This window comes from Echiichthys vipera (genome assembly GCF_963691815.1).
Source record: "Echiichthys vipera genome assembly, chromosome: 18".
NCBI lineage: Eukaryota > Metazoa > Chordata > Actinopteri > Perciformes > Trachinidae > Echiichthys > Echiichthys vipera.
Window position 1 is genome coordinate 16,719,639 of NC_139843.1, and position 12,856 is coordinate 16,732,494.

At 42.1% G+C, this 12,856-nt stretch overlaps 1 protein-coding gene across 1 annotated transcript in view; it reads left to right on the forward strand.

The window, feature by feature from the left end:
• The window catches only part of grid2ipb (glutamate receptor, ionotropic, delta 2 (Grid2) interacting protein, b), a gene marked incomplete at its 5' end in the record, with an annotated part of 37,021 nt that overhangs the window by 13,316 nt on the left and 10,849 nt on the right, over positions 1-12,856 (forward strand). Inside the window, 10 exons of the mRNA XM_083932547.1 lie at positions 2,156-2,241; positions 4,565-4,634; positions 7,141-7,293; positions 7,463-7,618; positions 8,178-8,329; positions 8,572-8,706; positions 10,069-10,154; positions 10,435-10,585; positions 11,598-11,899; positions 12,673-12,717. Coding sequence (XP_083788673.1) covers positions 2,156-2,241; positions 4,565-4,634; positions 7,141-7,293; positions 7,463-7,618; positions 8,178-8,329; positions 8,572-8,706; positions 10,069-10,154; positions 10,435-10,585; positions 11,598-11,899; positions 12,673-12,717 — 1,336 coding nt within the window. The remainder of the gene's footprint in view (positions 1-2,155; positions 2,242-4,564; positions 4,635-7,140; positions 7,294-7,462; positions 7,619-8,177; positions 8,330-8,571; positions 8,707-10,068; positions 10,155-10,434; positions 10,586-11,597; positions 11,900-12,672; positions 12,718-12,856) is intronic.

The window sequence follows — 12,856 nt, forward strand, 5'->3', positions numbered from 1 at the left end:
ATAGAGATTAGATGAAAAGACAAAGTAATATAATGCGATTAAGTTAGATACATTGAGAGAGATAGAGAGGGATGAAATTATTTACAGATAAAGATGGAGAGACAGAAAGACAGAGAGAGATACATAGAGAGAAAGAATTTGGATAGATAGATGTGGAAAGACAGGAAAAGAAATAGATACAGGCGGAGTGATAGACAGAAAAAGAGATAGAGAGATTAGATATATAAAGATATAGAAATAAACAGAGAAACAGATACAGAGACTGTATATGATGGAAGACGGATGGATGGATGGATGGACCATAACATTACAAAAACAGAGATATAACTTTTTTTGAATGAATCCGCCCCCAGATGTGTTTAAAGTGTCGGCCATTTGCTAAGGTAACTCAAAATTGATCACTATAGATCAGCAATGGTCTGTTCAGGCCAATATTGAAGCTTCTGCACACTGAGGGAGCAGCTGATGCCTCGGTGGTGTCATTAAGTAGTGACTGATTGATTCATTTGGAAAGATAAATATAGATAAATATTGTGGTCGAGGCTGATGCTGCGCTACACACACACACACACACACACACACACACACACACACACACACACACACACACACACACACACACACACACACAAATGGAGCCCATCTGCATTTAGCTCGCCTTGCATAACAGCCAGTAACCACAGCTATCACAACATATCTGTCTGTTTTCAACCCCCCCTCCTTTCGTCTTTTTTTGACTTCCCTTCTGTTTACATATTGAGGCAGTGTTGCCTTGAGTCGCTTCCATGGCAACGCTCGTGGATGAACACCCTAAGTGTCTCATCTTTGATGTCACAGGAGGTTCCACCGAGCACCTCTCTACCGGGGTGAAAGCGAGCAAAGCACCAGGGATAGCAAAGCATTTTTTTCTATGTTGAATCATTTTTGTTCAAGCCAGGAGACAGATTAAAACGCACAGGAAGACGTGTGGAGCGATATGGAGGCTTCACTAGTTGGGATTGTTACATAAAAAAACAAAAACAAAGCCATGTTATCAGTCTAAATCACCAAGCTGGACTGCAGTAAAGACCAGCGTCATCCCTCCATTTGTTCAGTCTCCCACCTGCAGGAAGTGACAGATCTAAACAAACAGCCTTGTGAACAGCAGCGAGTGAATCCTCCGTCATCCGGAGACAGCTCGGCCCCTCACAGAAAAGATGTGAAGCGTCCGAAAATTGATGCTGAAAATGATTAATGACATCAATCAAATCAAATCAAACAAATACCGATCAGTCTCTGGCTCCAGCTTCTCAAAAATGAGACTTTACCACCTTTCTATAATTCTAAACTGAATATCTTACAGTTGTTAGATATTGGTTGGACAAATCAAGCAATTTGGAGAAATGTTGATAGATTTTATCATATAAAAGCGAAATAAATCTGAAGAGATTTTTGCATTAATGATGCAAGAAACAAACTGTGATTTATTGTGTGTCAGTATCAATGCTTCATTCATTTTCAACTTTGACATTCTAAATCAACAATCAAATACTATTTATTTTCTGTCTTGTACTTGTATTGCTGCAAAGATAAAGATTAGGCTTAACTAATATTAGTAATACACTAATAACAGTATTATACTATTTGTAGAATTTCCGCGTTGGCTGCGTTGGATTGTTTCTGACACGTGATTCAAACATTTCACTTCCAGGGCATTGTAAAGTCAAAATGTATTGAAAAAAGATTTGGAACTTTTTTATCTAACAATATTTTGTTAGATAAAAAAGTCTGCTTCAATTCATAGTTCTTGGCTTTTAGCATTTTAAAAACAACTCTTTTTTTGTTCACTCCCCACAAGCACCTGTATTAACGGGGCAGTCTAGCAGCACCATCAATTACATTTATAACCAAACTGAGGATTGGATTTGAATGTCTCCATTTTTTAGGGTGATGCTGTCATAAAATGTGACGGCAGACATGCAAAGCTTCGTCTGAAAACATCAATAGAAGCTTTGAATGTAGGAAAACAAAATACTTTCAGTACAGAGCTAGAAAAAACATTTCTTTATAATGAACTTTTGTGCTCAAACGTGTCATTAATATAATAAGTCAAGGATCATTTTCACGATGCAAACCTTCTGTTTAACCCTTCATGTCACTTCCTGCCTTTCCTCAGGATCGTTCGTGTCTACAGGGGAAAGAAGAGCTTCGGCTTCACGCTGCGAGGTCACGCCCCTGTCTGCATCGACTCCGTTATCTCAGGTGCTGCCTCTATCTTAAATCCCGTACAGTACAGTCCTGAAAGAGGCCTCCTCTCTGTGTGTGGTGGTTTGACCCAAACATTGTTCTGTGTTGGCCGATGAAGGAGGGAGGAGTGGCAAATGTATTTTATGTGGGTGAGCCTGTTGTGGTGCCAGCCGCTGGGGGTTAAAGTTGATCAGGAGGTGTTTGTGTGTGTTTGTGTGTGAGTGTACCAGGAAGTGGATTAGTCTGACTCACCAATGAAATGTTAAGAGGAAAACATTTAGAGCAGGCTGCTCTGTGAGCAACAGACGCTTGATGCAGTCAGTTAGTGCTACACAATTACATGATGTGTTTATAATGATCCAATTGTCATGACGCATTATTGTTTTGTAGAAATTGATGATTTAGAAAAGCAAACACAAATTCAAACCTTTTCAAATGATGTATAAAATAACATAGATTATTAGAAATAGTTTTATGATCATACTTTTCATATTTAACACCTTAACACACATTTAATCACAATGTTAGAAACTATATTTTCATGACTTATCTTGTGATTTTTTTACCCTGAATGCCAGAAAAGCTTCGTTTTCAGCTTGATTAGCTTTTATTACTTAGCGAGTTTATCGAATGGACACCCATTGGCATGCTCTGTAATCCTTCTACAAACTTCCTAGCAGACAACCAATAGATGCCATTCAATAGAGATAAAACGAAATATATATATTTTAAAGGTTCCATATTGTAAAATGTGAAATTTCCATATCTTTTTTGATTATAAAGCAGGTGGAGATGCTATATAAATAGGTTAAAGTATCAAAATGCTCGATCCACAGAGAGACACGACCTGTATTCTGAAACTGTGTCTTTAAATGAGCCGCCAGGACTTCTGTACAGTTGTGATGTCACAAATATACTATATAAAGGTAGTGCAGTGCCGTTACAGTCATTCCCCGGCTGCAGTGTTGGTGCAGAAACGACGAGAGAACAAACAAATGTGGAAGACCCGGAAATGCTGACCAATCAGAGCATACTGGGCTTTTTCAGGAGGGTCTTAAAGTCTTAAAGAGACAGGCACTAAAATGGAGCGTTTCAGAGGGTGAATACAGGTATATTCAGAGTGACAGTGAGAAAAATAATGTGTTTTTTGACCATTAAAGTATGTAAACATGTTCTAGTACAAACCCTAAATACAAGTATGAACCAAAAAAATAGCATGATATGGGACCTTAAAGGTTATTGAATTGTTAATAATAATAATTTCTAGATTCGGGTGTTAATTTAAATAGCTTCCTTTATTGAGTTACATCAGAACATGTCCTCGGGTCAGCAATGCAGTTTGTGTACAAGTAGTTGTTGTTTTCACTGCAAAATGAAACATCCGTAGCTGCTTTTTACCAGAGAGATTATTGGCATTGGTGAACATGTTAATTACTTGCATTATTTACATTTCCAGCACTAAAAGGTCATTTAATTAACTGTTCATGCTTTGCCAAATAAAAGTAGCAGACAAGAGATGCTGTGAAATTACTGTTAAGGGAATTTGCCAGGTTCCTCTGGGATGAGGGAATTTGTGTGTGTGTGTGTGTGTGTGTGTGTGTGTGTGGTTGTGTGTGTGTGTGTGGTTGTGTGTGTGTGTGTGTGTGTGTGTGTGTGTGTGTGTGTGTGTGTGTGTGTGTGCGTGTGTGTGTGTGTGTGTGTGTGCGTGCGTGCCTGCGTGCGTGCGTGCGTGCGTGCGTGCGTGTGTGTGAGGTGATGACTGCACTGTTCCCGCCCACCATCATCTCCCACCATCATGTGCCGAAGCGGCCAGAGAGCGCACTGACTCAGTGGGCCTTATGGAGGTTGATATGGAGATAGTGGGGGTGGATAGCATGTCTCTTATCGTGATCTGAACTCCCATCCAGGAAAGCCGCAAACTCTGATTTAAAAGTCTGTCTCGTGGCCTGTGAATGTGCACACACGCCATTATCATGTTCGCTATATAGAAAGTTTGGGTTTAAAAGAAACAATGACATGTCATCAAAAGTGAGAAAAGATGCAGTGAGTTGACAGATGTGGAGGCGACGGTGGGTGGGTGCAGTGCAGTCACAACAGATTCCATCGGGGATTGTTTTGACAGCTCCGTTTCCTTACGTAAGAACAATTTAGCGCGGAGATCGTCTCGGTGGTTGACAGGCTTTGTTGGACGACAGATTGTCAGCATCACATTAGTCACTATCTTTCCCTGCTCTGCCTGTCTGTTCAGTGCACCTTGATAGCTGGTGAAGTTGCGCCAGCATCCCTTTTCAACCTCTGATTGATGTGTGATTTTCTGCCATCTTTGTCTCCCCCTCAGATAGTCCCGCTGAGGAATGTGGACTGAGAACAGGTGACCGCATCCTCTTCCTCAATGGACTGGACATGAGGTTTGTCTTTAATGGATAACATTATTATTATAATTATCAGCAGCAGCAGTTGGAGTAGTATTTTGTCTTTGCCTGCTGTCCAAGCTTTTGAACTTAGGCAGTATATTTAGATTGGCTTGTTTTTCTCCAGGAGAATCCATCTGCTGCTACTATTAAAAACATCTTTCACTGTGCCAGATAATTCATCACAGAGCACATGAAGGGTTTATTTTGGTTATACTTTTGCTTTATATGATATTATTTCACTGTTTCTGAGCTGCACTGCATCTGCTTCCTGTCAGTCAGCCTCAGGAGAAAATGAAAAGCCTCAGCTATGAAATAATGAACCCTAAAAAGAATGTGTCGCATTACAAACTTTAACTGACTCCCCTGATTTGGGAAGAATTGGAAATCCAGGGGAAAGAGTCCGACTGGATGGGAGGTTTATAATTAAAATATTATTAAAATAGAGTTGATCTGATACCGCCTTAAATGCGGGATCAGGTATCAGCGAGTATGGGAGTCTATGCAATGATCTGATGCCACGTAATGTGGCCAGTAGTTTCCCCCAGAAGGCAATTCTTCTGCACCGTTCTAGAAATGGTAGCGTACACAGCACTTTTTTGCCACTGGCAACTACTGCTTCTTTTTTTCGAAGAAGAATTGATTACCAGTTGGGTTTGTGAGCAGAGAGTGTAACTTAAATCAGAGCTAACGTTAACAAAATGTCGATAATTTGGCAATATTTTGCATTGGAAAATCCCACCAGCAAAAAAGCAATGTGTGCAATCAGTTTCGAGGGGCGGCACATGTGTTGCCAATTTCAGTTTCTGTCAGTCTTTTATTTTGGTAAATTGTGGCTGCAGTTTTTCAACAGGAATTGCTGTTTATTCCTGGATGTATTTATTTATTTTATTTATTCAGTCATCATATCACATCTATGCAGGTTTAGAAGTACACGGCTGTTAAAAAAACACACTAGTATCGAAACTCAGTATTGGCCAATATGCATGTTCAGGTATGGGAAAAGGTATCGGAAGGAAAAAATAGTATTGGAACATCTCTATTGAAAAACAAACAAAAGTAATTACCGGTACATCATAAACCTAACTGGAAAATGATTTGGGAGCATTTGGACACATGGACGGGTGTATTGGAAATAGGCTGAAACATTCAACGTTTTTGGAAACACACTTATTCACTTTGTTATGGAGAGTTATATGGGATCAACACTACTCTCGCGTTCATGAGTGATATGAGGGCTCTTCTCATCTAACTCCCAGCATGAACGTGAATGCACGTGAATCCGGCGTTTATGTAAACATCTTTTGTGGGAGTAGTCATTGTTCTTGTGTGGACTTTACAACTTCTTGACCTTCTGCCTCTTGATTTTTCGGAGAGTGAGTGTGGGTGTGCACATAAGATATCCACCGTGGATGAAACTGAATACCTATACGAGCTCAGCAAATACAATACATCAAGCGTTATATATAAGCCAGTTTTGTGTGAACAAACAGTATTACTCATTCTGCCACCCTGATAGCCATGTGAGAGAGAGAGAGCCGTTCCCATGGCTGCTGCCCGATCTCCTGATTTGATTGGTGCTGTATAATTTCGCTGCTCTCCCTGATAACATGGTGCTGCAGCAGCAGTAGGAGGTGACCGGCAAACACAGTGGGAGTTGTTCACCAGAGAGAAAGAAAATAGAGTGCAAGATATGTTGGAGCTTTCAGTGTCGTGTTTACAAAGTGAGGATATGGTGTATTTACAAAAGTAGGTATTTGTAATATTAATGTTTTCAAAAATTGTGCACAGTCCTCATCTCAGGTGTATTAAACTTGTTAGATTCCTTTGTCGATACAGTATCTCATGCAGAGAATAAGATGTTCTCACTTCATGTGCCATAACATCACAGGTGTAATAAGTGCAACTCGTCACTGTGTTGCTAGGCAGATTTAGTGCAATTTCACAGGGTAATTATCTATCTATCTAGATTGATTTTTCAGTTTGGCCCATGTCCCATCCGCTAACATGGAGGGGGCGGGACCACCTATGACCTTTCCTGCAGTCAGCCACCAGGGTACGGTCCAGATGTTTTGGTGTCCCTTTTGAGGAGCTGTCAAGCCGTCCATCATTATATTCAGTCTATGGTCACAACTGGCAGACTTTGCAACTAGAGTCATTGTATTAAGGCGTGACAGGTCAATAAATACTAAGAACCACTATCTTATATAGTGTCACATGATTCTGTTAGCTTGTTAGACATCATGCAGTAGGTCTCAATGCTCCAATCTATCGGCTTTATAACTATAAGCCCATCAACGCTCCATGATTTACCTCGATCCCACTCACGTTTGCTCTCTCTCTCCCTCTTTCTCTCTCTCTCTCTCTCTCTCTCTCTGTGTCTCTCTCTCCCTCTTTCTCTCTCTCTCTCTCTCTCTCTCTCTCTCCCTCTTTCTCTCTCTCTCTCTCTCTCTCTCTCTCTCTCTCTCTCTCTCTCTCTTTATCTCTTTCTCTCTCCTTGTAGGAACTGTTCCCATGAGAAGGTGGTGTCCATGCTGCAGGGCAGCGGGGCAATGCCCACTCTGGTGGTGGAGGAGGGTCCGTCCGAGTATTCCTCAGAGCAAACCGACACAGAGGAGTCTTCGAGTCTGGCTCCAACCAACATACCACGCTCCAGGTCAATACACAACAACAAACCTGACATTTTGATTTGACATTTCCAGCATCTCGTGGTCTGTTGGGACAATCTGACTAGACCCCTCTGTGAAATGGTGTCAGATCAGAAGAGGAAGAATATTGATAGTGAGAATAAATGTATGAATGGAAATAATGATAATCTTTTGCAGGTCTCCAGCCCTCAGTTCCCTTCAGTGGGTGGCAGAGATTCTTCCACCGAGCATTAAAGTCCACGGGCGGACCTTCAGCCAGCAGCTGGAGCACCTGCTGACCATCCAGGAGAGGTACACAGTCTGCAAGTCCCTGGAGACCTTCTTCCAGCACAGGTGAGTGGGACGGGGACAATAATGTAACTTAAAGTTCAGTTTTCAGTACTTGTCAAACTACAGTATCTCTATTAACCTGCAGGCTTACACTGACAGAAATTTAGCTGTTGCCTGGGAAACTGTTTTTAGCATACTCGATATATCAGGCGGATGAGGATGCTCTTAATGCAGGAGAAAGAGAGAGATATAGCAAAGGATGGTGAGAGAAAAAAGCGGTGAAGAAACAAATGCACACAGCTAAGCAGGGAGAGATGGATGGAGCAATAGCTCTGCAGATGATGCAAACATGTGATGCTGCAGGATTATGAGCAACTTACCATTGAACAGTATGTGCATACAGTATAAAACACCCGAAAGGCATAACTGACATCCCTGTTATCCTCCCACCTTTTTCATAATCTGTTTTCATCCTGCATCTCATTCTCAGCTACACGTGTCTTCACAGATGTAAAGAATATAGAGTTAGACTAAATCCTTACGTCACATATCAATAACACAGCAGCAAATACATATTGGTTAAATAAAGATGTGTAAGGAGGCATTGCATATGTTTTCGCAGGAATGTGGACACTCTGATAGTAGACGTATTTCCAGTGTTGGACACTCCGGCCAAACAGCTGATCTGGCAGTTCATCTACCAGCTACTGACGTACGACGAACAGGAGCGCTGCCAGGGCAAGCTGTCACGCTTCCTGGGTTTCAAGAGCAGCGGTGAGCCAAAAAACACAATGTGGAAAACTATGCACACGCAGCATCATGCACACGATCAATAACTTGATTGATGATTTCCACCATGTGAGGTAAAAAAAACAATTCTAATTAAAAATGCTTTTTTTATTTATTTTTTTATACCCACCAGGTGTTGTTTAATTAACTCAGACACACAGGAACAGCTGTACATAATTAGCCAATGACCAAAAAAAGGCAATGCTGAATATGTGCGTGTTTTGCAGCCGTGTTGGAGCCTGACGTAGGCTCGGAGCACCACCGGCGGAGCAGCTCCATGCGCGTGACGGGGACGTCGTTCCGCAGCTGCGTCCGAGAAAGGAGCTCTGACGACTGCATCATAGGGACTCATCTGGGAATGGGTACGCTGCACACAACAACAACAACAACAACAACAAGGATTTACTGCCCTGTAGCACAAAATCAGTGTAACCTCTACAGGGTTTGGTTGGGTTTGTACCAAGGTTTCAATCGCTTCCCTGCTTCCCTCTGGATCAAAAACCTCTGACCCAAATAGGAATTTTAGATCCTCTGGACCGAACAGAGACATAATTATCTGTTTTTCTTCTTTCTTGCAATTAGATACCATGAGAACTGCGCAAAGCTCTTATTCAGAAACGGTGCCTTTAAATGAGCTATCAAGACTTCTGCACAGTTGTGATGTCACAACTCTACGATATATAGGTAGAAAGTGCAGCTAAAGTCATGTATTATGTTCATGTATTAATTATCTATTATATGATATTGCTCAATGACAATTGCTTGCCTGGCACATCAACAATACAGTTTCTATCTTGTGGGTTAACTTCCGTGATATGCAACAGAAGTGTTTCTCACGCCGCCCGCGAGATCCCCCTCAGCTCCTAGACTTTACACGGGGATGACATCTCAGGTTTGTAAATTGCTGTTCTCGGCTCAAGGAAAGTTTAACAAATAAAAAAGTTCATGGGTCCATCGAGTTCTAACAACACATCCGTGGCAGAGCGCAGATGCAGAAGACTTGGAAACGCTGACCAACCAGAGAAGACTGGACTTTTTTGGGAGTGGTTGCTTAAAAAGACAGACGCTTAGACGGTTTCAGAGCATTTATTCAGACAGACGGACGGTGTGAGAAAATAATGAGTATTGAACATGAAAACATTTTCTAGTATTTCCTCTTTATTATTAATTCAGTATTACTGCATCTTTTTTGTGTTTGGATCCCTGAACATCCAAGGAAAATCTGGGTAGAGATGGTAAATGAGCTTCCTTCAGCAGATATTGTACTAGTGATATTCCCTTGGGCAAGGCATCTAGCCCCCAGTCGCTCCAGGTGAACTGCTCAGAGCTCCATAATAAGGTTTCGTTTGCGCTCGTCAGCTCCCAGGTGGGAACGTGTGTAATTGACTGAAAAGAAGAATCCTCTGTGAATATTCGAAGGCTACATAAGTCAAAAATCATACATTCATACATTAACTCCATATCCCAGCTTTGCTTTTAAATATGCCCCCCCCCCAGCTATCAAGTTGGAAGCACATACAGTGTCTATTTCCTTCAGATTTCATTCATGGTTTCCCCCGTTTTCCATCGCCAACTCCTGCTCTAGGAGCCAAGCTTTTGTCCTTTGCTCCTCCACGCTGTACCTCTCTTGCTTCATCCTCTCTCTCCTCTCTGCTGGGGGTGGATGGAAGGAGGGAGGCCTACGTCCGTGTGTGTGTCACTGTTCATGCCTTATTGTGCTTTAGGAATTCATGTGGATGAATCTGGGAGCCCGGAGGAGAGGCAGTCAGGAGATGGAACCTCCTTCCCCGAGTCCCCTGACCTCAATCATGTAGGTATACCTGCAGCTTTTTCAGCGCCTAGCTGCTCAGCAACTGGCATACTGTAATGGATGCTAGTTTTGTTATCTGTGCTCTCTTGCCTCGCATCATTTGAAGGTCTGCTCGTAATACTCACAATTAAACACGTGGTATTAAATTGGATTTGTGGCTGCAGTTAACCTGCAGTGTGCAAATTGTTCCTAAAACGCTTTTAAAAAGCAGCAGACCCTTCAAAGCGAATGCGTCACAGCGATCGTGTGCTAACCAGCTGATCATGCCTCCACCCCGTAGATGACAGGGGTGTACACGGAGCTGGAGAACGTGTACGCAGGGAAGAGTGTGTCGCAGCTGCAGGGCGGCTCCTCAGCAGAGCCTGAGGGGCCGGGACAGACTGAGGCCTACGGGCGCTCTCTCTCCCCCCTCACACTTCCCCCTCTCAAAGGTACTCTGGGGCTGACACAAACGGCCCAAACACACACACGCTTTCAGACACACTTTCATGTATGCTTTCACAGCCACGTGCCATTTAGGTTTCCTGCATTTTGCAGAATCAATTATTAAATTCAGATATTTGGCAGGAATGAAAATTGCATTAGTTTAGGCCTCGATGGCACATGACTGATGTCATGTTCAAGTCACGTTAGATTTTCTGTAAATACATGCTGCCTGAAGGGGGATACACGTTAATTTGATGGACATTGGTCATTACAGATGACATGGCATTAGATCCATTAGACCAAATAAAAATGTCACATACTGTATATTAGTAACGTTCGCATGCTGCTTAAATACGTATCCTCTTATCTGCAGACTTGTGTTTATGGTTGATTTAACACTAAGGTAAACCACAGCAGACACAATCATTGTTTTTTCCATGCACTGGTCCTTTTTGAGATTTTGGGCTATTATGCTTTCATAACATGTCTTATTTCAGACTAGCAGAAATAAAACATTTATTTTACAGCACTTTGTCTCCTAAATTCACCAAACGTTAGCTTTACATAATGCCTCATTATCGTAATAGTTTTGTATGACTGTTGGTATTTTCTGTCTTATGGAGTGATAAAAAGAGATCTCCAAAACCCCCTCTGTAAAAACCTTTTGACTCTAATATTTAAAAAAACAAAATGTAACAGGCATCTTGAACCTTTGTCTAATGTTCACGTTTCTGTTTTGGAAATATATGCAAATTAACATCATGCTTAATTTCCACGTTTTAAACATAAAATTGCAGAAAATGTGCATATGAGCCTGCAGTTTATATTATTGTAGCCATGGAAACCTCTCAGAAGAAGGTCTCCCAAGGCAACGAAATGGCCGAGAATGTCGCACACAATTCCTCAAGGGGTAAAGCTGCCTTTTATAGAAGTCGCCCAATTAAACATATCCTGCAGCGTGAACGTTGAACACACAGACCATGCTGCAGCGACCATCTTTGATTTCCTTCTTCACAGGTAGCCGTAAATCCGGCCTGTCCCTGTCCTGGAAGGAGCCTCTCCCCACTCCTGTGTACGAGATCCATCACCAGAGCAGCGTGGACTCCAACCCTTACGTCAGCCTGGAAAGCCCCCCCGCCTCCCCTCAGCACTCGGACGGCGGCCCCAACACGCTGACACGCCGCAAGAAGCTTTTCACCTTCTCCCGCCCGCCGCGCAGCCGGGACACTGACAAGTTCCTGGACGCTCTGAGCGAGCAGCTAGGCCACCGGGTCACTCTGGTGGATGACTTCGTACCGGGGGAGAATGACTACGAGGAGGTGAGGGAGACAACATCAGCTGTTTCATGCACACATGTACATTAGAGTACACGCTTTGTTTTTATATTAAGGTCTTTTCAAATGTTTTTAAAGGGACAGTTCACCTTCACATCAAAAATACATATTTTTCATCTTACCTGTTGTGCTCTTTGTCAGTCTAGATAGTTTTGGTGTGAGTCGCCCACTTTTGGAGGCATCACCTGTAAACTCAACAGTAAGGTCTCTTTTCCAAAATCATGACCCCGTTACTCCAGAAGGAACTATTTTATTTGTATCGAACTACACCCTCCAACTGTGTCACTGCGCAGAAGCCTCTTGTCCAAGAGTGCGTTTCTTTATGCACTGATACAGAGGTTATCAGAAAGAAAACAGTTCCTACATGAAAGTGCTCACAGCAGATCTGTGGATTACATAGACAGATAATTAACACTACAGGTAAGAGGGAAAATCTGTATTTTTGATTTGACAGTGAACTGTCTTATTTTTCATTATCCCCAGCTGTAGAACTGGGCCTGCCATGCAATCTGAGCCACTTACACCATATAGAAGATACTGTAATGGTCTTGTTAGTTTATGGTAATTGTACTATACAATGTCTCATAGTTACTTTTGTAATGCTAAAATATTAACATCCTTTACAGTCGATCTTACTGTTATTATTATCGAATAATAAGCACATTCACATTTGACCGAAGTAATTGCGTTGTAGTGTTACATGTGAGCAGCAGCTCTAATGTACGCCACAAATGTGCGCACTTGTGTCACATGAACAGATATATCAAGGTGGTTGTCATGGTTTCAGAAGAAGAGGGGTGCCTGTAAGTAAAACATGACACTGTTATACAGTAGAGTCTAATTTTATCTGAGGTGATACAGTAATGAGATGCTGGCTGACGTGGTTTTGTGTTCGTCTTCACAAATGGGGAGAGCATGTTGTACACAATTCACTGGGTGGCA